Source organism: Maylandia zebra, linkage group LG23 (genome assembly GCF_041146795.1).
Source record: "Maylandia zebra isolate NMK-2024a linkage group LG23, Mzebra_GT3a, whole genome shotgun sequence".
NCBI lineage: Eukaryota > Metazoa > Chordata > Actinopteri > Cichliformes > Cichlidae > Maylandia > Maylandia zebra.
In genome coordinates, this window is record NC_135188.1 from 40,558,092 (window position 1) to 40,585,365 (window position 27,274).

A 27,274-nucleotide genomic window follows, 5' to 3' on the forward strand; every position below is an offset into this window, starting at 1 on the left:
ATGTGATAATTATAAAGGGAAGGATGTGCTGCAGAGATTGCCCCTTCTTACAAGCCATTTAGTCCAGCTTTCAGCCTTGTCAGATCGTTTTATTCCTTTCCACTGAGGTGAGATAATTCACTGGTTTGCAATGCAAATGTGATTGCCGGTTGCACTTATACCATGAGCTCTTCCAGAACAAGGAATTATCGGGAAATTGTGATTCATGAATATTCTGCAAACAAGTAAAATTGAACTGTTTCCAGTTAAAAGTCATCTTTACCAGCCCCCAGAAGGTCACGGGGACATTAGGGGAGGACAGTACGTACTTGCAAAATGTTAGCATGTTAGCTTTTTGACAGAGTACATCAGCTTGAAAAAGGCTGTTGATTTTCCATTGTGATCCCCTTGCAAAAGCAAAGGGGAAAAAAGACTACTGTGGAGCAATTATCTCTCCATCCCATAATCTGCATGTAAAAGATGAATGCTGCCAATGTTATATCACACTCTGGTTTGTGGACCACCACCTTAAAGCTTCAAGCAGGAAAAAGGATGTCCAACAGCTAACACTAGCTAGATTGGTTAGCAAGGTGCATCAGTAGATATGGGTTCAATGCACAGACACACAGTTAAATGGTAGCATGCAAATGAAAAATAAGATTTTTCCTGTGAAATTAACTGCAGCAAATCATAGTTATTATGCAATGATTGCAATAAAAATGCCTCTTAAGGCACCAAGCCGAGCAAACACTTTGCAGCCTAGCCGTCACCTCTCTGTCCCTCAAAATGTCCATGCCTGTGTTTGTATTAGGGCTTACCTTTAGGTCTTAATCCAAGATAAATGAGTGGGTTGTGTAATATCTCATACCTTGTATAATTATGGAAAAAAAAAGTTGGAAAACTCTTTTTCTTTGCTCTGGTTTATCCAAATTCCCATTAGGCCTCGCACAATCGGCATGCTCATTCGGTGCTCTTTCTGAAATTTCACAGTCTGAGCAGGTCAGCGGGTGTTGTGTATTGTTTGACATCGTCCGCTTTCTTGGCCATTGCTTGATTGGTACACATATGAGCACTCCCTGTTCCAGCATCTCCGAAGCGCACCGACTCAGACTCGAGCACCGGCTGAACTTCTGTTCACACTCCTGGGAGACAAAGACAAGAGTTGAACAGCTCGTTCCAGCATTATGTTTCTACCCGCTGCTATCAAGAATTCTCACACACACGTATAACACCTTTCTCCCGCTTTTCTCCCTACAAAGTCACAATGAGTGATTCCATCCACGGACTCCTCCTCCTCTGTCCTTGTCTCTCCAGCTCATCCCTGAGGCTCCACGTTTCCCTCTCGCTTCTTTTTTTGTTTTAAGTCACTTCATTCCAATGCTGCACAGCAACCGGGTGATTTTTTTTTTTTCTTTTCTTTTTTCCCCCTCCCTCTCTCCCGCTTCTCCATCTGGGCCAGCAAAGGCCTACAGGGACTTATTTGGTGTCTGTCTTTATCCCCACAGCTCGTCTGTGGCCTACGGGCAAACTGCAGAGTGTGATCTGTCTGCGAGCTGATAAAAATCTCCCGTTCTCCTCAGTGCTCGTGCCCACTCTCACTTCAAAGCACTTCACCGCGCTATGTTTAGATTTAAGAAGATGGAGTTTCGACAGGGTCAGCTACGTGTTTGTGTTGTCTCCGCTGAGGTCACATTTCCGCCGTCGTTTTAAATCATGACACCATTCCTCTCAAAGGTGCCAATGTGCACAATGGGCATTTTTGTTGTAGTACCTGCATTTTCAAGGTAATGTCAAGTTCTTACAGTTTTTTTTTCTTTTTATATTTCAAGCTTTTACCTCTAAAAAAGGAGGCATTAGATGCAGGCACTTGTTGTTCATAAAGTCATATTTCTATAGAGGAATCTAAAAGGATAAGCGTGATTTATTTCATCACTTAAGGCTCTGAGCGTCTTCCTAATTGACTTTTAAATCAAGTGGCTGGAACACTAAACAGGCCACTTCATCACTCCCCTTCCACCCAAAAATCTGGGGTTTTGTGCATTGTCTGTACTTCACAAAGAAAATTGCTGCCAGCAGTGAGCTGGGAGGCGAAAGGGACATCATGGGCCAAGAGGATGCAGTGCTGGCAAACATCTGCAAGTACTGCACTCTGCAGAGGAAATTGCTTCTTTGCTAAATTTCCAGAGAGAGTTAGAGGGAGTTGGCTTCTAGGTAGCTTCTGCTAAAGCTCCATCATACAAGGAGCAATGTTTTTTGGGGGGGGAAAAACACTCTTCTGTGGATTTTTCCAATCCCATTAATTGTTTTTGGAACTAAAAAAAATCTGGAAAAGCCTGGACAAAATATAAGAAAGAAAAATGCACGTAGAGATACATCAGGATAAACGAGTTTTTGGGTTTTGTTTTTTCTAAACTGACCCCTTCAAACCACTGCAGTAATCCTCTTCTTTAAAGGTCCTGAAGTTGGCAGGGCTTGCATCAAAGCATCTGAAGGTCAAACAGATCAACCTCACGACATTTTCAGCAGGCCATTGGAGAGCATGAGTAGCTGGATGCAATCATCAAAGACTCCGTCGCCGGCGGTGGCGTCAACCCCCACATCTAAAAATCTGTGACCGGAAGGAGAAAACAACAGAGGACTGTTTAACGCATGCTGTGGAGATGATGCCTTCTCAGAGCACAAACGCATGACTCAGCACAGCTGGACGGGGAACTGGCAGAGTGATGCTGCTGTTTTTGGTTTTTTTTAAAAACCTGGTTTGAACTTTAAGGCTGTTTCTAGACTTGTGCGCACTCTCTGGTTACATCACAGGGGGAAAAATCTGTTTCTTACACACATGAAGACATGCCTTTTGGAGGCGTCATAGCCTGGAAAGAGGGGACACAAACCATCTGCACACACACATACACATACACACTTGCAGGGGTATTTGGATGTTATTTCAGTGAACAGTGGGAGGCTAACAGAACCGCAGAGGAAGACAGGAGCAGGGACACGGCCCCAGTAAATAAACAACGCCCCATGGCCACTGCCATGGCCACACACACTAACACACATGGAACAGGTTTAGGATCCATGTTGAATGAAGATAGGTGTGACAGCAAAGCACACCAACATGTAAGTTCCCATTCTAAAGTCAAAGGCTCCTTTCCAGAGGTTACTGGAACTGGAACTTACTGATTTGGTTTAGCAAAACATCTTAATATATTGTTAATGCTACAGTCACACAAGGGGAAAGCAGTGGTTGAAGGCTGTTGCACAGCCAAATTTGTTGTAATCTCATTGCCTTTGAGCTTCAAAGACAGACTAGGTCTTCTTCAGAGTGACGTTTTTGCATCAAGACAGCATTAAAACATCAATAAGTTAGTCTGCTATCAGTTTTAAATTGACTGGGGCTACGTTAATGATGAATTGTTATGAATCTTCAAAAATCAGAAAGCTGTTCCTGTCTGCATATGCAGAAATTCGCATTAACTACTCGCATTCAGAGTCCAATAAGGACTTCTTAGATTTGAAACAGAAATTTAGGGATAGTGCTGTACTCGCTACAGGACAGCAGTTCACCTGTAGAGTGACACCGTATAGGACTGTAACCCCAATACACCACCAAAGAAGTTGAACCTGTGTTGCAAACAGACGTGTCATAGATGAGTTGCATTGATCTGGGGAGGCTGACTCAGCATGTTGGCAAACTCTGCATTTTTAAATTAGACTAGCAAGTATTTGCTAACTTTTGGTAGTTTCATAGTGATTGTTTTGAGACCAGTTGCAACCAGAAAGATTTTATACATGAGGACTAAAAATATATAAATGAATAATACAGCAACAACCATTAGCCCACCTTCATGACAGGTCTCCACTGCTGTTTTGCTGCTGTGCTGTGTGCCTGAGAGCAGCAAGCAGCAGGTACTCTGACACCGAGCTGACATAAAAGTGTACATACATTATGGGGCATAAATAAAGCAGCACTTAGGTATATTTTCAGTTCTTTTAGTTTGAGGAGTACCTGCTGAACTCTGCAGTCTCTACTGTGCCATCTCTCTTTCTCTTTGTTTTAAATCTCTGTGAGTACGCTATGATAGAAGTATCATTATCAGGGGATGAACACGAGGCCCTCTGCAGACATCCTCATTGCCCTCCGAGGTCCATGCAGACACTACATTACAATGCACCAACTATGCATTAGTCATCCAGGTGGACTTGGAGGGGAAGAAAAAAAAAAAAGTATAATAAGAACAGCTACTCACCTCTGATGTCTGCAGCTGTCTATATGTGCGTCAGCAGGAGGGTAAAATCCCAGCCTCAGTCTCTTTATTACCCACAGAAAGGCTCAACAGTGTTAAAGAGAAAGATGCAAGCACCAATGTGCATGTGCGGTCAAACTGACTAGCAAAACATGGAAACAGCCACATCTGTGAACACCATCGCCCGGCCGTGTTTAAAATCGCATATTTGGAACCAATAATTCATCAAAAAATCCAGCTGCTTTGCACAGATGCTTTAACTTTAAAAGACAAGCCTACTTTGAATGCTGTGTCATCATTCTTGGCTGATGGCAGCTTAAACAAATCAAATCCTCTCTCACTCTCTCTGTGTGTTTGTCCACTTTTAGCCAGTAGCGTCACTGGTTTTCACAGCGATGTGCACAATGTTGTGTTGAGTATGCTTCCTCTCTCGCTTCTCTGATGCATGTAAAACATTGAGTCTATTTGGAGTTCATGTAAACAGTTTGAAAGTTTAAACTGGAGAAAATGTATTTGGACAGATAAATTAGCTTTGCGTGCGGCTGCGGCAAAACATACGAGTCACCAGCACCGCTCTGAACACTCTGTAGCTAATGAGACAAAATATCTGTTGGCCCGGTTTGTTTCATCCTTACATGGACCTCTAGCACACTCGTCTAGTCAGAGCCTGAACTCAACTGTAAGGAAATGTAAAGAGCCATTGCAAGGTCAGAAGCTGAGGCCTGCACAAACACTAACAATGATGACAATTACCAGCAGATTGGCCTATTACCAAACTAGACTGCATTCCAGTCTGAATGTGTGTAACCTTTGGTCCCCGTGTGTGTGTATGTGTGTGTGTACCATCTGCTGCTAACGAGCTCTGTGTGAGCAGGGTCCAGGTGTGGGAGTGTTTAGTGTACACTGGGGGGCAAGTGAGCCTCCTGTTTGTGATCCGCACACACAGAGCCCTCCTAATTCGACATAATCTTGTGTGCCGACGGGCTCGATTCGGCTTAGCATGAAAGAGGTGCTTCGACCTTTTCGAGCATGAGCTGGTTATTAGCTGGTAACTATGCCAACAAACTGCCTCACAAGAACACTGCAAATCCAAGAATTTTGCCCGGGAAAAAAAAACTTTCTTTTGGAAGAAGATGCTCAGCCCGGTGGCTTTGCAAAATAAAGGAAAAAAACACACGAGAATGAAAAATAGAAAAATCACTGCTTTGGACCTGACATGGTTATCAGTGGTTAACATGAGTGTTAATACTCAAACTACTACTATTTTTCCTCTTATCTTGCCTTAGTCGAGCTATATGATTATGCAAAGACTTCCACAGCCAAATTTGAGGACCCTCGATGTGGATGCACATCGCAGCTAAATAAAGAAGCGGTAAAATGTTGCTCTCTTTAAAAAAACTGCAAAATAAGAGGAGGATGCTCTCGCAGATTAACGATGATACCTAGAGTATATCAAGCAATCCACTAATGCCGACGTTAGAAACAACTTATCCCTAAGAACGTTAAAGCCAACGGCAAAGAAGTCGTCTTAACTTTACCGTCACTCAACCCTAAATAGGATTAGAGCTTTAAAAAAGCGCACAGCTGTTGTGCTTGTCTACATTTAAAAAGCGTGGTTGAAATTTAAAGATTTGTTCACCTCAAGAAGTGCTTTTCAAAGCTTTCAGGTGAGAAAGCACCCACTCAAAGAGAACGTACAGTGTCAGATTTAGCTCTGTAGTCATTAACATTTTAAAGCCATGTTTGGATGAAACTTGTTTTTGCAGGTGTGTTTTTGAATGAAAAAAAAAAAAAATATATATATATATATATATATATATATATATATATAGATATAGATATAGATAGATAGATAGATATATCTATATATATGTTTAAAACTCTAGCTGTCAGCAACTAGTGGCAGCAGTAGTTAGATACTCTTTGGCTCACAGGTTCCTGCTTTGTTTGGTGTTCTCTTCTACATGTGCCTCATATTTACAGCTTCTTTCCCCTGTTCTGTTTTTTTCTCCCTCTTATCTATTCTATCTCCTCCCACGGGGGAGTCAGCAAAATCTCATCACAGTGATTTTTAGGGAGGGTGGGGGGAGAGAGAGGATGGATATCGGGTGGGTTCCGCCTCATCGTGCCAGTCGGATGCGGGGCTCGCGGGGTGATGTTGCCAACAGGAGGTGGGCATGGGGTGCCAGGCACAGGCTCCTACTGAGACACATGCTTAATTAGCATCTGAGATGGATGGAGGGAGGAAGAAAAGCATGGATGGATGGCAATACAGGAGGCTAATTATGCAGTTTGAAAAGAGACGGCGGAGTAAAGCGTCTTGGAAAAGGCGAATCTTAGCATCTCAGTCAGAGAATGAAAGCGCTGCTCAGGCATTGTGTCAAAGCACTTGGACTCTCATTTGAGGCTTATTGTATATATGAACATCACAAATTTCCAGCACAGCCAAAAGTGCTTCAAGAAATTCATTTCCTGAGCTCTGGCAATGCTTTCTGATGAATGCGACAGCTGCGCTGCTAGAGCTGAGTGGTGTGTGTTTTTCAATGCGTATCATCTGGCACTGTCAAGGCAAAGCTTTCTAATTTGGAAAAATGGAAAAGTGGCATTCTGCTCATTCACACTCGCGCACGTGCCAACCATTCTGTCATTGCGAGCGTTTGTCAACTGGCGAACTGCGGCACGTGCGATGACTCGACACAATTATAGACTTTATATCCTCTGTTATTTTTAAGCTCGTTTGCTTTCCCACGATGAGAGAGTATAAAAAGCAGTCTCTGGATATTCTTATTGTAAGGTTTTAGTGCAAACTACACACAAATAAATGCAAATGAACACAGAGGAAGTGCAAGCAAGATTAAAAGGGGGGCAGATTATGCTCATTTACTACCTTCATGTTTTTTTCCATGGTCTTCATTACAGTAGCTTTGCATGATTCATGGTTAAAACTAATCTCCCTTCTCCCTCGTACTTCATCACCTGGGTTATAACAGCTTTCCTCTGATTGGCTGCCCCTCAGAAGGTTTAAACTGCAGGTGGGTGGAGCTTCTGTGTGGGCAGTTACTTCTGATTTTTAATCTGAGCACCCTCTATTGCACTAACAGTGTAAATATGACAGAAAATAAGGTAAAGCGTTATTAGGTCCCCCTTTAGTTTCACCATATGGCACTACTCCCTGTCATTGGTGTGCATGTGCAGAATCTGGCTTTCTTTCAGCTACCGCCTGCACATGACATTAACTTTGGCAGTGATAGCTGCACAGGCACAGCAGCAGCCATGCTGTACATACACACAGTGTTTTATATGAAGACGTCAGGTTCATCACCATGATGCTTGAGGAAAAGTGCATTTGATCCCTCTCCACCTTTCTGAAGTTCTTTTGCTCACTGACCGCCTCCTCAGAAGTCTGACTGCTGCATTTCCCCTCTTAACCGAGATGAATTTCATATTGCTGTTTTACCAGTTGCCATGGTGAGACCGAGACTTGTTTCGTGTGTTTGTTTACTTGCATGTATGTGTCTGTGTACACCGCAGCAGTATTTCAAGGCACATCATCTGGCACCAAAGCCGGCTGTCTAATTTAGGGGGAAATGGGCTTCCGTCTGAAAAGCATCCATATGACAGGCATTCATAGTGTGTGTGTGTGTGTGTGTGTGTGTGTGTGTGTTTGTGAGTTAATAAAGGGATCATCCAGACCTTTGGCTGCAGGCTATTATGTTAATACAATCAATGGACAAAGAATTTCACTCATTTTATCTAAACACACATTTCCTCCTCTCCTCATCCTTCTCTTGCTTCTCCTCCTCCTCTTCCCCTTTTTTTTTGTCTGTTCACAGTCAGAAGATGTATTACGGCTTGTCCAACACACAGACACACACAGAAGGTCTTCCACCTGAGTCCCAGATTCTTGCTGCTGCTAATGCCCCCTTTACCTCACATTATTATGCATCTCTTTGCATAATGGCCCCTTCTCTCGCGCACACGCTGCCATCCAAAGATGGAGAGTTCACTTTCTGACATTATATTAAAACTGCACACAGACACACATGCGCACACAGCCCTCATGACTAGCACAATATTAGCATACTATAGACACACACAGGCACAAAGCCACTTCAACGAGTCAAGTAGCAGCCTTGCCCTAGCCATAGCTCTGATGTGCTTCACTTCCTGGCTCCCATTCAGAGGCATTAGAGCTCTCTACATTACAGAGACATGCTAATGATATCTGGTAATGCGCCACTGCAGCATTGACATGCAGAATGAGTTTGAACTCATACATGCATGCAAAACAGAGCGATAGACTGGTCTTGCATGAAGTCATGCTGACTCTTTTCTTAGTGTGTCTGTGGTTTTAAATGCTGTGTACGTTTGCTGGCTTGCATCGTTTTGATAGCCTGGATCAAACGTACGGCTGTTTGCCTTTTTCAGATTTCCGGGTGAGCATCTGTCAAATTCACGATTAGCTTGTCTATGTCAGTTATTGTACATATGGTTGTTTTTGTGTGTTTGACCAGCTTTCTAGCACGTGCGTGTTGTGCTGCAGTGGTGGATGGAACGTTTGACCATTGAAATGTCGATTGAGTAAACAGCCTGTGTTTGTATGTGAAAACTGAGAGTCCAGAATGCAGATAATTGAAATTGTGTGCTCTCCCCATGTCTCTGCCTCCACACTCCTTCCTCCTCTCGTGCCCTCAGGGGCGGCTTGTTTAAAACCATTTGTATTGTCGCGATCTTGGAGCGCGTGCACTTGTATGCAGCTAAATTTGATGGTAAACGTTAGACTTAAGCTCCAATTAAGTTGGATGATGGTGTTTATGGTGCAATCACTGTGCTAAAACACCGATGCATCTCAAATTCCCCTCATTTGTACAAATCCTTAATAAAATCCAAAAATGTCTTGGATCAGGGGTGTCAAACATAAGGTCTGGGGGCTAGAATCAGCCCGCCAAAGACTCCAATCTGTCCCACTTGATGTCTTAGGCAGAGGGGCATAGATTTTAGACTTTTAACTTGTATATTCATGAGTTTTAGACCTTTTCCTGCCATTAAAGACCACCTCATTAATAGTATACCAAAGTAAATAAATAATAGATAAACAATGAGATGACAGAAATACAGATATACTTGAGATATATGTTTTTATGGTGGGTCCAAAGCATAAATTTTAATTATTACAGGACAGTCTGAGCCATTTTCTGTAATTTTACAAACCTGTTACTTACTTTTTAGTCCCAACATGTCACGCTAACAGATTTCTTCCATGTACTCCAGCAGTGTTTCAATATCATGTACAAAAACTGACACTGCTACATTTTTAAATGCTTTTGTCCAGCACGAGTCAATTTCCAGCTTCCAGTACAAAGGATGAAATGGTGAATATGATTAAAAAAATAAGAGCTTCTTAGCACACCTCCTTATTATTATTATTATTATTATTAATATATCCTTTAGTTAAACATGTAGCCTCATTGAGATCAAGGTCTTTCTTTCCAGAGAGACCTCAACCAAAGAAACATGCAAGGACTGAAACAGCTACATAATAAAAGGCCACATTTTACATGATCACACATTCAGAAAGAAATCTACGAGAGTCGTTGCAGATGGACAAAAATCTAATATTGGGAGCAGAGTGCACCGTGCAGTGACCTGCAAGTCTGTATTGTGGTCAGGAACATAAGAAAATGAACATAGCATGCTTATTTTTTTTAATTGGCTCTCATGCCCTGTATGGAAATATCTGTATTCATCATGGGTTTTCTACATTTATTCACATTTCCCTTCCTCTGTAAGTAATTACAAAGAGCAGGCGATAACCTGTTATCCAGGAAAACAACGGAGAGACTTGGAGAAAGAAAGGGGGGGAGAAATTTAGCCGATTGTTTTTCTGCTGCGGTGTTTCAGTGAGGATGAAAAGTTGACCTGAAAATGCAGGGCTGTGTACCAATCCATGTGGAAACTGTCTTTGCCAATTTATCCGCCTAAGCATGTGGACGGCTTTAATCATTCGGTCACTTCCTGGTGATGGCCTCTCTGATGAGAAACACATCAACCGTCTTTTCAAATCATACTTTGAATTTCTTCTTCTTTTTTTCTTTACACGTGGCTGGCATGTTTGAAAGAACTGTACACACACACGCACACGCACATTTATCAAAGGGGTACAGCATCCACTTGGAGGCGAGTGTTTATGTTACCACATGTGGGGCATTCCACGACTCCTCGCTCTCTAATTTTTGTTTATCCTGAAACCTTAAGGCTGCACACGAAAGCACGTGTGCTTTGAATGCTTAATGTACATCAACAGAGTTAAATTACCACCGGACTACTGAAATATTACTGAGGTTAAACATGTAGCCTAAGGACATGTGTGGTCTGCACTGCAGGGTTTAGCTCCTTAAATAGGCCTAAAACTTTATTTATTCTTTCAGGTGACTTCTATCGAGGGCGTTGTGGGTTCGTCGTTCGGTGTTTGGGCCATTTTGATTTGTTTACTTACATTGCTCGTCCTGTGTTTCCTCACAGATGGCACCCAGAGGAGCCGACTCTCGCCCTGACCACCAGTATGAAGAAATAGACCGACAGTACCTCACACAGCCCAGGTGAGACAGCTGTGTGTGTGTGCGCCTGTTTTATTCTTCAGAGCAGGAAATGAAGGGCTAACTTTTTGCCACTCCCTCCCTTTGTGTCTCCCCCACTCTCACAAGCGCACACTCACACAGAGCGCAGCACAGACTAATCCTCTTTGGAGCTTATAATTAAATCTGGAGTGTTTGCCTTGGGAGTGTCTACTCATCCCAGGAATAGGACTGATCAGCTCTCCAGAGAGCAGGGCACAGGCAGAAGGATGTCTCTCCCACAGACACACACAATCGTGGAGGATGGTTTGCTCCCATGCAGGATGTATAACCTCTAGTGTGGGTTTAATGGAATTGCACATTCCTCCTGTTTGCTTAACCGTGCTCTTGTCAAGCTATATAGCACATATACATTTGCCCAACCACGCCAGAATATTCACTGTCTTATGCGTGTAAGCGTGTGTATGCTCATGCTGAGCAAACGCCATTTTCGTGATGTTCGCGGCCCGGCAGCTAAGTGGAGCGTGGAGTGGCACTGCGCATGGAAAGCGAGAGGAGGAGAATGAGGAAAAGAGGGGACACCGGGATGGAGAGCAGGAGAGTGAGAAAAAGAGAACAGTCATTTCACGGGTTATTGCCCCTCCTGATATGACAGGCACCAGGGAGCGCAGACATCAGCACCAGCTCTGGGGGTACGAGGCGCACTGAGAATCTGAGAGAGAGAAAGCAAAGGAGAAAGAAGGACATAACCAAGCTGCACAGGGATAGAGAGATAATCCAGCTGTAACTAGGGGGACAAACCCAAATGGAGGCAGGTTGAAGGAGATTTGAATGACCTTTGATAGACCAAAGCTTCCCTTTTATTGCACTGTGACAATCCATCAGTCAGGTTAGCAAGTAAAAGTAAAACAACTTTAAGTCATTTCAGCATCTTGGATGTGTAGATTTGAATCTCCTTGGATTTGGAGTTTCTTGTTTGGCAACACTAGAAATTTGAAGATGCTTTATTGGGAACGTGAGTTTATCGGGAAAGCGTGAACGCTGTCCCAGCCAAGGATGAAATATTCCAACAATTACTGTTTCGCAGCACATGATAGTGTTAAAAGTCTAACTCTCAGCTCATAGGTGGATAAATAGATGGATAGATATCATAGACTAAAACTATTCTGGGAAATCTTGAGTCATTCCTGAGTCACTCAGAAGTTCAAAATAATACTCGGGCAGGGAAAGCATCAGTTTATATGCCGGGATGTGGAAAATGGTGGAATGATCTCCGGCACCAGAGAAGTGGAGATGCAATAGTGAATTGCTTCCAGCAATATTGCAAGCACAACTTCAGCTGTTCGCAAGCAGAGACAGCATGCTAACGCTAAGCTAGCTCAGAACCCAGAGTGATGATAAAGCTGAGTGCATGCTGACCTCAGCCCAGCAGCCAGAGCCTGAACTTCACAAGGTAACAGAAGCAGTGATGACCAGTCTCGCTTGTAGCTTTATAGCCTCCATCTCTGTCTGCTCTACAGTAGAGTCGCTGTGATGATGTAATATGGCCTCAGGTTTATATTGTCAACTGGTAATTATGAGACAATGGGTTTCAGGTTGTTTTCACAGAGTAACACGAAAATAAAGTAACAAGTACTGTAACACATTACGTTTTCTGGCGAGTAATTAGTGAACATACTGGAGAAATGTGTCATACCTTACACTTTTTTTTTTTTTTGAGTGAAATGCCAACACTGACCTTAACAAATCAGCAACCACATTTGATTTTAGTTTGACCAATCTCCCACTCAAGACCGCCCCCTTGTGCACATCTGGACTCCTTCCAGCACAGCTGCTGTTTTTAGATTGCTTTTTGTGCAATTTCATCATGAACCTCAAACTTTCTCCGAGCCCAAACATCCATTTCTGCATCAACCTGACCTGACTTTGATCAACCTGACCTGACTTTGACGTTGCCCCTGTCCTACAGTGAAATTCGAGATAAATGGCCATTGTTTTGACACTGTGGATGGGGCCCAGCAGACGTCACAAACACACAAGTCCCTGGATCAGAATGAGTTGTCCGAGGAGTGATCTGAAAATAGCTGCAGCACTGCGCAAAGGGATGAACCTACAGAGGGAAACTGGCCATATTTTAATTACACAGATGGGCTGAGTCATTATAAATTGAGTATGTGGGTTTAGATGTTGGTCAGGCAAATCAAGCAATTTAAAGATCTTATGAAGTCTGGGAAATCTTACTATGTAATTATTCTCTATTTTCTGACATTTTTATTAAGGAAAACTTAATTAACCGATGATGAAAATAATCATTTGTACCGCCTTAGTGGTCTCTTGCTCTAAAATGTTTTTAGAGCATATAAATGATAATAACAGATGCTTTATATTAAAGTGGCCTCCATCAGATTCTCTGGCTTTCGTAATTAGACACAAACGCAACAAGTGAGGTTCAAATAATGTTCATTACCTCGAGAAATTTCCCTCACTCTTATTTAACTTTCTTCATCTCCTCTTTGAAGTATTTTTGGGCCCAAGACCCATAGGATGTGATCCACTTGAAATGCATATGCTACAGTTAACACGCTTCTGGGGACATTTGAATCAGCAACAGAGCAAAAGAAAAAAAAAGCCAGAGCAACAAAAGGCAGAGGAGAAGTGCCAGATAGAGTTTGAACACTATTCAGACTCACGTTTGTGTTTTTGTTTCTGATGTTTCTGTAAAGATAAATCGCGGCTCCTCGGTCCCCAAGAATCCTCTGACTCTCTCTAGCATAAATACCAAGGCGAGAGGAGGAGGGGGGCACAAATATGTTCCGGAATGTGCTTTATTTTTTCTTTCCTCCTCCTCCTCCTCCCTCTTCTTCTTCTTCTTCTTTTTTTTCATCGTGAGGGGGAAAAACAGGAGAAAAAGGGAGAGCAGACACAGCAGTGAATTGAATGCATTTTTCAAAGTGGAGCTGAACTTTGTGCAAAATCCCCCCGGGGGCCGCCATTATTGAAAGCCATTTCCTCTCAAAATGAGTGCGGCTCCACCATTGGCCTGGCTCTCATTAGCATACATTTGGCCTGCCTTTGTGTGGAGCCGGCTGGGGCTGCAGCTGGAGGGGTGGGAGGGAAAGAGGTAAGTGTGTGGGTGTGTGTGCACAGATATTCCAGGAGATGTATAAAAGCATCTCACAGATGGGTGGATATGGAAAGGAGAGGTAGGAGTTAGGATCGGTGATGTGGAGGCATTAAGGGCTTCAGGTAGAAATTCAAATATTTCGCTTTCAGTCGTCGGTAACAGATTACAGTTTTCCAAATGAAAGCACTTAAGTTTAGAAGATGTTTCTTAATGTTTTTTCCAACTCTTGAATGTTTGTTGGCACTTTGTGGTTATTGTGTTGGGAAAATATGGGGCTTAGTGCTAAGGGCTACTGCATGGCAGCCAAGAAGACAAGCTGAAGTCTGGCAAAGAGGATTTGGAAAGAGGGCTAGAAATGGCAGCATCGAGAGGTTTGCCCCAGGGGGAGGATAGTGCTGCTTTTGGCTCTTACCGCCCTCTCCACCGGCCATTAACGCTGGGGTGCAGCTCGACCTCCAGATTGCCCCCCGTGCTTTGGGAGGCACACACACACGAATGCCCAACACACATGCGACCATATGGAGAATATTAACATCATTACCAATTCAAAGCAGCGGGTCACAGGCGCGACGACCCAGCCCCGGGTTATCCAATCAGAGTGCCTTCGTGACCCGTTTCCCCAAGGTGATTGGATTAGGTTGCCAGGTTGGCGTAGCAACGTTTATCTCCAGGGCTGATAATTGGCTGATTAATGTGCAGCCGATGGCCAGAGAGTCAAGAGAGCACAGGGCTTCAGTCAGGAACCACAGTGAAGCTTCTCTCACATGTGAACAATGGAAATTATCCACTGAGAAGGACACAGAGGTTGGGCAGTATGTTAAAAACTGTCCATCTGGCCACAATAACCCCAACAGTGTATTTGTGGAGGTGTGTGTGCCTCCCTTCCCTCACCAAAGGAAAACCAATAAAGGGCACCTCGTTGTCTCTTAAATGATCAAACAGGTGAGGGTAACATATGCTGCAAAATGGTCAGGGAACAACCTGTAACATGTGGTAGAGCTGAGCAGAAACTAGCAACAGTTGGACATAAGAATGTAGACATTTGTTCTACACTTCTTAGTAAGTGTAGGAGGAAGACGAAATTAAACGACCAAATTCAAACAACATTCACCGGTGTGAGACATGTTGGACTCATGAAGACCTCGAGCAAGTTCATCTCTCTGCACCTGTGTTTGCACTTAGCCGTTCTAAGGAGGTCCTCATGCTTGAATACTTGACAAGTGACTGAATCCTGTATGCTCTTAACAAGCACTCTCTGCTCCTCCTTAAAAACCAGGGGCCAACTTCTTGATTGTCCTTAGCATGCTGAGTATCCGCTGCTATGTGGGAAAGTGTCCCTTAAGGACTCTCAACTGACCCTCATGAAAAGTGCACATGCTCTGTTCCTGGCTTTACAGCCTCTTGGCTTTCTCCACCACGTTTCAGCACTTTTCACTCCGGTTATGTCCGGTTATTGTTGTTTTTTTTAACAAAGTACTGCACAAATGTCTTGTGCAAAACTTTAGTTTTTTTTTTTAATTGTTTGTTGAAACGCAAGTCCTGTAAAAATTATGTTCCTCCTTCCTGTTGTCTGATTTTTGCAAGTTTTTCTCACTTGCATGCTTCAGGTCATCAAAAAATGTTTTTATATTAGACAAAAATAACCCAAGTTACTACAAAATGCTGTTTTTATTATTATGATTAAATTTATTAAGGGAAAATAAGTAATTCAAACCTACAGGTGGCCTTGTGTGAAAAAGTAATTTCCCCCTAGAACTAATGACTTGTTGGGCCACCCTTGGTAGCGACAACTGTATTCAAGCGATTGTGATAGCTGGCAATGAGTCTTTCACATCACTGTAGAGAAATGCTGGCCCATTCATCTTTACAGAAGTGTTGTAATTCACCCACTGGAGGGTTTTCAGCATTAACAGCCTGTTGAAGGTCATGCCACAGCAGCTTAATCAGATTTAAGACTATAACTCCAAAAAACAATATCTTTTTATTTTTTGAGTTATTCCGAGGTGGACTTGCTGGTGTGTTTTGGATCATTGTCCTGCTTCATAACCCATGAACTGCAGGACAGACTGATGAATTTCAGTGACTTTGTTTCTCAACAGTATCTGTGGCACGATATGTTGCTTTTTGAGATCTTTTTGCTCTACTTTACTTTGTCAGACAGGCTCTATTTAAGTGATTTCATGATTTAACAGTATTCAGGCCTGGATGTGACTGGTAGATTTGAGCTCAGCTTTTCAAAAAAATGGATAATCACAGCTAATTCATCATTTAAGAAGGAGGGCAATTGTTACTAGCAGCGTGTCACAAAACATGTTTGTTTGTTTTTTTGTCCAGTCTCTAAAAAAGGCCAATGATAGATAATGAGTATCTTTGCACTCATTTCAATAAATTGCTGCATTTATTTCCCATTTCCCCTGCAAGCTATAAACAAATGAGGGCTGGCTCAAGTGCTGAGCTAAAAGTACTGTATTAAACAATTGTCACATTTAATCACTTATTTCTGCCGCACTGTTATTTCTCCAGCTGGATATAAAACCTTCGAGTCCCGCGTCTCACACAGTCGCTCTGCAAGTGTATTATCATTTTACTGCAGTAATATTGTTAGCGCCTGAAGTTTTTGAGCTCCTGATGAATTTATACGGCCTTTTCAAGGTCAGTGGAGAAATGATATTTGTTGCTGTCCCTTCTTTATTAAACCTCAATTCAGCATCTGCCAGCTTCAGGAGCGATCACCTGTGTCCCACCCGCTGCCGTCCAGCTGTCGAATGACTCACTTTAAACTTCTCTAACTCATTTAAAGTATATTGTCTCCATAGGTCATTTCATTCCTCGGGTTCTAGAGAGTTCTTATTTCCGCTGTGCTTTTTTTCCTGCATTTGCCCCATAACAGCTGGTAATGGCTCAGTAACCGAGACGATTGGTTTAGAAGTTTGTGCGGCCCACCCCTCCCTCGCTTTATTGTTAAATAATACCAATAAATAAGCAGCCCAAGAGTATGGAAAGCTGTGTGTGTGTGTGTGTGTGTGTGTGTGTGTGTGTGTGAGAGAAGCACCTTTTTTAGGGGGCCTTTAAGACGGAGTGGGCCCATTGGTGTGCAGAGGCAGAAATGTTTGTCCCGCTAACAGCGTTTGCGCTCAGACACAGAAAGCTGTAATGGAATCAGCAGCAGGAAATGAAGGGGCTTTAACCAGCTCTGTCGCACGCTCAGCCGAGGCACCGGCGGCTCTACCTGTTTACTCCACTTTTTCAGCTTTTCCCCCCTGATTCCATCAATCCTTTTGTCTGCATTCTTCCGTCACTTCTGTTTATACGTCTCTCACTTCTCTTTGTTTCTCTTCTGTTTTTCCCATCCCTCTCTCAGGCCCTGCGCACGAAGGGGGGAAATGAAATCATGGCATTATAAATAAAACAAAAGACATATACACTTTGATGCCACAGCGGTGCCTGTAAGCTCGGTGAGAAATACAAAGTCTGTCATGTACGAGTCTGCGTGACATTTAGTCCGCAAATGCAGACGGACAGGCGGGAGTCACCGTGAATTCAAATGCTCTCCTCTTTACTCAGAATAAAAGGGAATGCAATCCAGTGGACGCACTGATAGGGCTAATAGAGAAATGTGCTGCAGAGGGCCTAAAAGTTTCTGTGTTTAGTTAAAAAGAAATCCCACCTGCTTCTGCCATCAAGTGTTGCTTTACTGCTTTCCCCCTGCACGTCTCTGTTACCCTGCAGTACTGTCCAAGAACTAAATCCAACCTTTGACTGCCTCAGTAATAGCTTCTACTTTTGCTGCCATGGGAAATTGACTGTTTTGGGTTTTTTTTCTCTGGAGCAGCAGCAGCTAAATGCTTTGGATTTCAGACGAATAAATGATAGAGCCCAGAAACATGACATCACCGTCACGATGAACAGGGGCACCGAATGTTGCTGCGACTTTTACCAAAGCGCCTGTTCTTAGTTTACATACAGCCTGTTGTGCCTGCTGCATCTTGTCTCTCCTCACCTTCTCATTGCTAACCCCAAGGTCCCGTTCTGCACCTGGACCCACCGTTACCTGTCACCGATACTGTACACACTCCTACTCCCCCCGGCCACCCATCCTCACTATATAGCAGCAGCGAGTGTAAACACGGGTCCATTTAAATAAAGCACGTGCGTGCAGGTGAGAGGCAATTTCGACCGCTGTTGTTGACATAGGCTGGTTTGATTAGCAGAGCTGCCTCAGCAGCCAGGACCAGAGTGGCTAATGGTTTCCTGTGCTGCGGGCCTGCTCTGTGTCGAACACTCAGCTCAGCACAGTGCCATTAGCGCTCCCACTCTGCGCACGTGCATGTGGACGAGGATGAATTTGGAGACTCTGGCAAATGCATCATACACTAATGAATATGTCAATCTGCTAAATATACTGTATTACATCCTTTAAATAAACAATCTTTACAATAACTGATGACCGGTCTGTTCGGACCAGAGGAAATAGTTTGGCTAAGGTCTCAACTTATCATAAAGAAACCTGAGAACGCAGGCACAGATGTCACTGCCTGATTTAAAGCCATTTCGGTCTGTTTGGGGTCTTATTTCTTCTAATTCTGCTGCTACCTCTGCAAATTATGACACAATAAACATTTTTACCCAGAAAAAGTGTGCGCAGACATTCATACGAATGACTGTGTGCGTGGGTGTGTTTGGCAGTGAGATGCAGCAGCTGGGTTTTTTTTTTCTTTCTAACAGAGCAATTAATGTATTTTGCATGCAACTCATGCCTGTTTGTCATCATTTGACTAACAGGTGAGCGCAAAAACCGGCAGATGTGCGAGCATATGTATCTGCATGCTCCCCTCATCTTCGCTATCCGAACATTAATAGATTCAACGTGCAAATGTCAGTCAGCTGACTTTTTTGTGAGATTGTGTCTGAGAGTTTGCAGACACTAACAGCCGTGTTTTCAGGAGACTGAGGCGTTACTTTGGCTTTCACTGCCGTCTTTTTGGTTCACGTCCCCTCAGTGAGAAGGGTCAGTGCAAAATAATCACTTGTAGTCTATGATGAATAGTTCCTCAGGCAAGTCACCTGTACAGTTCTATAAAGGACTGTGCACTTGGGGTGATTTGGTAAAAATTTCAATTGTTAAGAAAAAAAAACAGCCAGCTGCACGCAGTTATTTGTCCAGCTTGTATTGATGAAAACTGGCTTGTGGCTTATTGTGAGTTGAGAGCGGCGTCCTTGGCATTCTCGTGTTGAGAATAGGAGTTTCTGAGATTCTGTGAATACCTTACCACGTAACCCTGAAACAGAAGAGGTGCAGTTCCTTTTCCTTCTTTTTTATTACTCATAGATTTGTGGTTAAATCAGAGACCATATCTGGGGTGGGGGGTGTAAAATTGTGGGCTGTTCCATAATAGTTTACAGCTTTAAATAACAGAGGCCTCCTTTTATGGTATTTTATGATTTCTGAGAAAAGTACGCATTAGCGTAAATTATGCAAAACTTGTATTTCTAACTACTGTCCTTGGAGTTCACACCCTTTTTGTCCTTTACATAATACAAATTTACATTGAGTCCTTAAATTTACCTTTATTATCTACATGTTTTAAAGGTTATTTGTGATTAATGCAAATGTTATTGTACACAAGAGTGCTGTTTCTCCAACTTTAATCATACTTTTTGCCTTTTGGAGTCGGAGTGCGCGCGTGTCTGATATACACACATGGCTGTTTTCCAGCTGTTTAGTGTACAGCACTTATGACAAATGAGGGAGAGCAGGATGGTGAAAGTATGGGGGGTCTAATAAGGCACTGGCAGTTGGGGGTGTTAATAATTTCCTCCTTCCGCTTCCTAGGGGCAGGTGTAGGATAACCCCCTCACGCGCCTACCCCCATACACACATTCTTCGCCATCTTACGGCAGAAGCGATGTCTAAATGGCCACACTCTCTCACAGTCCCTCATGGATACTCCTGTTTTTCTTTCACTGCAGAATATGTAATCATATGCACTCCCAGCACAAATTCACATGCATAGCTATGGATGTAATATCCACTCTATCATTTTCTCTGTCTATCTCACACACACACTCACGCCCACTCTCAGGCTCTCAGAGGGTGGTTGAGAGTGTGGTATATGGTGATGATGTTCTCAAAGTGTGAGTCAGATGTATTAGATGGCGTGTCATTACAGCTTTCCACTCCCGTGGTCCCCGTGGTTCACATCACACCTTGCACTGTTGCTCTATATAGACCTCAGAGGGACAGACGGGTGTCTCATCTGTCTCTCAGCCTGTCTCCTGCTAAACATAGCCTGTCTTTTTTTTTTTCTTTCAACGCAGACAGCCTTTTTCCACCTCACTTTACGCTGTCTCCATTTTCTCAAATTGTGAATGTATCACATTTGAAGAAAGTAACATTAAAATTAGATACAGTGTTTTGCTGGATTTCTAAATGGTTTCCACTCTTGTTCAAATAGAGACAACAGTCCTGTCCATACAGGAAGGGGGAAACAATTCATTGCTCTTGCTTTTTTTTTCACTTTGTATTGCATGAATTTGCCTCCTTTTCAGTTCTGCCTACTAGCAGAAATCTGAAAAATGAATAAAAGCTGCAGTGTCATGTTTCTTGGAATGCATGTGCAACAGGGTGAAGAACCCAGAACCATTTTTAGGCTGCCTAACTAAAAAAATAACAAACCCAAAGTCTGATGAGAGGAAGCAAATGCGGTCAGTAAAACAGGAGGCGCTATAAGCAGGAAGAGTGGGGAAACTGTGGTATCCCGACACTCAGTATACGTGTGTGTACAGCACGCAGTATGTCACTGATGTATAGAGATAGAAACATCCAAATGTCAGTTTTAGAAGTGCTGCAAGGTGAAAGCATTGTGACAGTGTGAAGCTTGTATATGGCTGAGATATAATTATGAGTAACATCAGGATGTTTGCAAGTGTCTCGACTAACGTTAGCAGCTTGCTAATTTAGCTTTTCAAGGCTAACTAGACATAAATGAGGGTGGAGACGAGAGGTGGCACACCATACAACCAGTGGCGAAGCTCCTTAGTGGATCATGCACATACCAAGACAACTGAGGTTTTGAAGTCGCTTGACTGCTAACCATTTGACGTTACTTTTTTGCTATTTTAGACATGGGACAGTAGAGGGTTAAGTCAGAGGTCGACAGCCCCTCAGCCCTTTAGTCCCTCAGCTGTTGCTCGTGCAAGCTTTAAAGAAAAAACAAAAAAAACTAATGTGACATCCACGCCCCACACATGTGCAGCTCTTTATCTCCCCATTTTCTTTGGTAGGAGGGGCTAAAATGCCTATTTTGACACTCTTTTGGTGTTGAAGATTGCCAGCCCCTAGAGGAAAAAATGTGTATTCCCCAACCAGTTGGCGAGTGTTTCTAAAGTTGATGTCAGTCACTCTGAATCAGCTGCTAAAGCCTTAGATAGGCCTAGAAATTGTTCAGTGACACCCCAATAACCACCAGTCGCTAATGAAAAATATGCATTCCCTGACTGGTTGGCGAAAATCTTCTCGTGATTGTTTGGATCTCTGGCGTCACCAATAGTTCACATGAAACACACCAACTTCTCTGCTTTTTACTACCATTCAGCTAGTAGCTACCAAGTGTTTGTAGTAAAGTCTGTGTCTTCCATGCAAACTGCACACATGTGTATCTACTAGTGACCAAAGCACTCACAAGGAGGATTTTGGTGCAGTACTCTGTTTGGCCAGTTTTGCCTGATAGCAGCCAGCAGCCTCTAGAAACTTGTCCATGTAGGCTCTCAACCGTCCAAGATATGTTAAGCTTAATTATTTGAAATGATGGCAGCTGGACTTCTTTTTGGTTCGGGAAGACGTTTGGCCTCTCATCCAAGAGGCTTCTTCAGTTCAGAAACAACTGATGGATAGTCCCAAGTATTTAACCCCATGTGGGGGTCATTTTCTTCGAAGGGGCCCTGAGGCTTGTTGACCCACTATTAAATCATGCGAGTCATCACAGCCGAGGTGTGAAGGCTCTGTAAGACATTGCTCTGTCCCATCATCATATGAGCAGTTGGGGTCACTTGAGGCAAATTATGAGCAACCAATGGCCAAAAAGTCTGGGAAAGCAAAAATAAAAATGGACTTTTAAGTTATTTGCCTCATTAAAAGTGTCTGTTTCTTCTCCACTTGTGGTCGTTTTTAGAGTAGGGGGTATAATAAGTAATAAATAAGGATAACATAATGACAAATTGTACAAATAGATCAAACGTGACTTGGCACACTGTTAAATGTCATCTGTAAGTTACTGAGGCTAATGGCAGCTTAATAATATCACTGCTACCACATTCAGTGGTAATAACAGCAGCCTGGCATGTACTAAATCACTCTTGAAAGTCTCCCATTCTCCTTTGTGACATTCATTCAGACCTGTTTATTTGTTCCACGTCGCAAGTGGAAAACTCTCATTTGCATGTGATGTTTTAATTTTATTTTTTTATTTTGACATTTCTAAAGTGTGTGTGAAACTTTCCTGACAGCTGAATGGAAACACACCTACTGTCTGCTTGTCTCTCGTTGTCATAAGCTCCTTTCAAGCCAGATTAGCAGTGCTGGCAGAGCCCCTCTAATTGTCATTACCGACAGCAAACAACATTTTAATCCGGCAGGAATCTGCCATGTTTGGCATGTTTGGGGTTTTTTTGCTTTGAAATAAGTCAAAAGTAAGAGCTATGGAGGAAATTTCCCCTTTGTCCTGACTGAGCTGCAGCACAGGCATTATGCCGTTAGCGTGAGACGGGTTAATCGGTACACAAGAAAATCATTTTACATCTGAGTTAATGCAAGTTGTGTCTAAAACTCAACATTGTTGGCCTCTATTTTCTGTTTTTAGGCCTCACATTTCTTTTTCCGTCTCCCCGTATTCATTTGCTACGTTGCACACAAACAGGCCCATGAAGTGCGTTACATAAGTTATCAAGTAAACAGGGATCTCATTCTGACGCTTGGAATGTACAAACACGACCATGCACTCTTCTCTGGCTCGCGCTCTCTCGTTCACAATATTTTATTTAGCTCCACTAAATTCAATTATAATTCATGTGAAATTCAAATGTTGCATAAATCCAAAGTTGGTTGAGGACATTTCAGGTTACGACCACCCACAAAAACTCATACGGAGTTGAAGACGTCCACTCCCGTCCGTCTCCCAACCAGGCTGGAGCCAGCTGTGCGACCCAGGGATGAGAAATTCCCTAAGGGTCACCGAGGCCCATAGAAGCCCTAATCCCCCAGCTGCTTGACCGAACACACACACGGATACATGCTGTCAAATGGTGGTAGACAGTCACGTCATTACTAACACATCTATGTTTGCTTACATACAGTGCTTTCACAGCCTTAGAAGTAAAGGGTTTAACCAGTGTCCTTTAATGGTGTTGCCTGATTTCAGGTCTAATTGCCTGAAACCAGCAACTTTGTCATTATTAGGGGTTCAGTCAGTCATTGGAATGAGCAGTACAATTTGCCAAAGCACTTATCAATAAGTTGGTTGGTGCTAACTTCTCTGGAACTGCTAATACTAGTCCTGTTCACTTCTATGTACAGGGTGGGCCATTTATATGGATACACCGTAATAACATGGGAATGGTTGGTGATATTAAAGTCTTGTTTGTGGCACATTAGTATATGTGAGGGGCAAACTCCTCAAGATGGGAGGTGACCATGGTGGCCATTTAGAAGTCGGCCATCTTGGATACAACTTTTGTTTTTTCAATAGGAAGAGGGTCATGTGACACATCAAACTTATTGGTAATGTCACAAGAAAAACAATGGTGTGCTTGGTTTCAACGTAACTTTATTCTTTCATGAGTTATTTACAAGTTTCTTTTTGTTCACAGCCATTGACATGTTGAAGAGGTTAACACGTGAGGAGCGGATCTAAATTGTGTTGATATGTGGTGAAAGCAGTAACCGGGTCATTGCAGCAGATTTCCATACAAGACACCCTACGAGACCACCCATCTCCCATGCTACAGTTAGCAAACTGCTTGCTAAGTTTCATGAAACTGGTTCAGTGTTGGATTTGCAAAAATGTGGATGCAAGAAACCTGTCACTAATGAAGAAACATCAGTGGCTGTCCTAGCTTCATTCAGCAAGAGCCCACAGCGTAGCACTCGCCGCATGTCACTGAGAGTGGCATTAGTCAAACATCCCTCCGGCGGATATTAACTACTCACAAATGGCACCCTTACAAACTCCAGCTACTGCAGCATCTCAACGAGGATGACCCAGATCGGCGAACAGAATTTGCAGAATGGTCAAAACAAAAATTGGAACAGGAACCTCAGTTCACGCAGAAGATTTTGTTCAGTGATGAGGCAAACTTTTATGTGAATGGTGAAGTTAACAAACAAAACCGCTATTGTTCTGACACTAACCCACATTGGATGGATCCCTCCAAGACTGCTGGAACAACAAAAGTGATGGTTTGGTGTGGTATATGGGGTACAACGATAGTGGGTCCATTCTTCATCAGTGGAAACCTCAAGGCCACTGGATATTTGAAATTGCTACATGATGATGTGTTTCCCTCTTTATACACTAAAGCTGGCACGTTCCCTGAGTTTTTCCAGCAAGATGGTGCACCACCACATTATGGGTGCCAGGTCCGAGCATTCCTAGATCAACAGTTTCCTGGAAAGTGGATTGGTCATCGTGAGCCAGTTGAATGGCCCCTAAGGTCTCCCGATCTGACCCCCTTAGACTTTTATCTTTGGGGTCCTCTGAAGGCAATTGTCTATGGTGTGAAGATACGAGATGTGCAGCACTTGAAACTACGGATACTGGATGCCTGTGCTGGCATTTCTCCTGCGGTGTTGCTATCAGTGTGTGAAGAGTGGGAGAAGAGGGTTGCACTGACAATCCAACACAATGGGCAGCACATTGAACACATTTTATAAGTGTTCAGAAACTTGTAAATAACTCATGAAAGAATAAAGTTACGTTGAAACCAAGCACACCATTGTTTTTCTTGTGACATTACCAATAAGTTTGATGTGTCCCATGGCCCCCTTCCTATGGGAGGAAAAAAATAATAAAATGTTGTATCCAAGATGGCCGACTTCTAAATGGCCACCATGGTCACCACCCATCTTGAGGAGTTTGCCCCCTCACATATACTAATGTGCCACAAACAGGACTTTAATATCACCAACCATTCCCATGTTATTACGGTGTATCCATATAAATGGCCCACCCTGTAGATTCATAAAAAGGTAGCTCTGTGGTGTATACCGCTACGGAGCAGGGGTAGCAGGCCATCCCAGCATCCAAGAGAACTCTATCGCTCCTACTTGGAACTCTTAGAAAATGGACATGGCAGAATGAGATAATTTAACTATTTAGCTTTTAAAACTTTATACAGCTATAAATATTAGCACTGAAAATAAATGGATGTCAGCAAATCCAATTTTAGTGTAGCACTAAAGGGTTACTGTGATATTTGTTTGTTCTAATACTGCTTTGGCCTTATCTTAAAGAGGACCGAGGTGATTACATTTCCTGAATTGCTACTAAGCAGAGAGGTTATATAGGCGATGGAGAGACAAGTAAAGCCTAAAGGAGAAGAAGAGAAAGATGAATATGCTCGTCTGAAAGATGTGGAAATTGAAGATCGCAGAGGGAGGGAAAAAATAAGGAGCGATGAAAGAAGAACGGGGAAGCCAGCGGTGGTTCCTGTCTGTTTGGGTGGCCCTGAGCCGGATTGAGGACCCAGGTGTTCTCCCCCCTCTATCCACGTATCGCTCCATTCCTTCTCATCGCCTCCCCTGGTGGCCTTCGCCATTTAATCTGGATTAATGAGGAGGCTGACCTTCGGCTCGCTTCCTCTCTGTCTATCCTTTTCCATTCCTGCCTTGCAGAGCTTTCCAAGCAGGACTACGTTGTTTTTACCCACATTTTATTTCTGCTTCTCTCTCCCCCATGTCTTCATTTCATATTGTTTCTTTTTCTACTTCTCTGAATCTTCTCTCTCCTCTCTCTCTTTTCAACCCTATTTTGCTCTTTATCTCAAGCCTTGGCAGTGCAAGTCTTTGTGCATGTGCAACTCCATCTTGGCTCTACTGACTGACAAAGCAGTGCTGTTCATTGTTGGGACCACCCTTGTATCCTGTCGCACTGCTCTGTTTGGGTGGTCAAGCCTCGCAGCCCACGCTGTACTGATATACGGACACACACTTAGAGAAATTCACGTCACCGCAGTCCATGAATATCCTCATGGGAAGTCTGCAAAGGCACAAGTACAGACGCACACTCACTCACAACCAAGCTGTGCGCTACCCAATCTGTGGTGAGTGAGTCCTTCTAATTGGCCAGTCAACAGGTGCCGAGCTCGACTCATGGGAGTGGACAGAGGAGACGGAGGGATATGATTACAGAACAAGGGAAAGGCTAAGCTCAAGGCTTCTGTATAATAACTGCAGCAGGAGCCAGTTTTGAAGGGTGGGAAGTAAATATCTAAATCTGTTTGGCTGTTCTGTGTTGCTGATTGATATACCACCAGAGCATTTTGAACAATAGCCAGCACTGTGCTGCTCATGTGGCGGTCAGAGCAGTTCTTAAAGTAGCAAGTAGCAACATGTTTTCCATAATCAAGGAAGGAATTATGCCAGTGTTATAGTTTTCAAACTAGAGTGCATCATGTTGTGCCCACCTAGGTCCAAGTGTCATAAGTTTGTCATGTATATATTTCGTCATAGAGGCTGAACTACAGGCTCTGTGGAGACATATGTGCCTGCCAGTTATGTTGTTACCCCATGGTCTTGACCGTGTAGACCAAGGGTGGGGGAACTCCAGGCCTCAAGGAACAGTGTCCTGCAGCTTTTAGATGTGTCCTTGATCCACTTGGCGTAGACACTAAACTATGAGGGCATCAACTTTGCATCCCTGCTCCAAGAACACTGTGCAAATTAAGACAAAGAATAACAACTACAACTTTGTTTGTGATGTCCACACAACGAAAGTATCAAATACAGCCTACTGTATCTCAGTCTGAATCAGATTATTAATTTTCTTTGGCAACACACACTACTGATCTATGTACTGCCTCGTCTCTCTTGTCATGTCTTTGTTGAACTCACTGAGTAATTACTCACTGTGTTGGATGGAAAAGCACACGTAAAAAAGGGAGTGAACTCTGGATTTGATAACTAGTAGACTCTCTATTATCAGTAACAGCTTCAGTCAGTTTCCCATCAGTCTTGCACAATAATGAGGGGGAATTCTGGGTTATCAGTTTATCAGTATTTTTGGGATGTATTGATTAAAAAGCCTTTGTAAGGTCATGTCACTGCATCTAATCCAGGTAAAGGTCAGAACTCCGGTAGA

At 43.1% G+C, this 27,274-nt stretch overlaps 1 protein-coding gene across 4 annotated transcripts in view; it reads left to right on the top strand.

Annotated features, from left to right (window-relative positions):
- pard3ba (par-3 family cell polarity regulator beta a) overlaps window positions 1–27,274 on the top strand; it is a 195,401-nt gene that overhangs the window by 165,437 nt on the left and 2,690 nt on the right. For all 4 annotated transcript variants that reach the window (XM_004552659.3, XM_004552660.3, XM_076880078.1 and 1 more), the window contains one exon: window positions 10,746–10,822. In XM_004552659.3, the coding sequence (XP_004552716.3) occupies window positions 10,746–10,822 (77 nt within the window). The remainder of the gene's footprint in view (window positions 1–10,745; window positions 10,823–27,274) is intronic.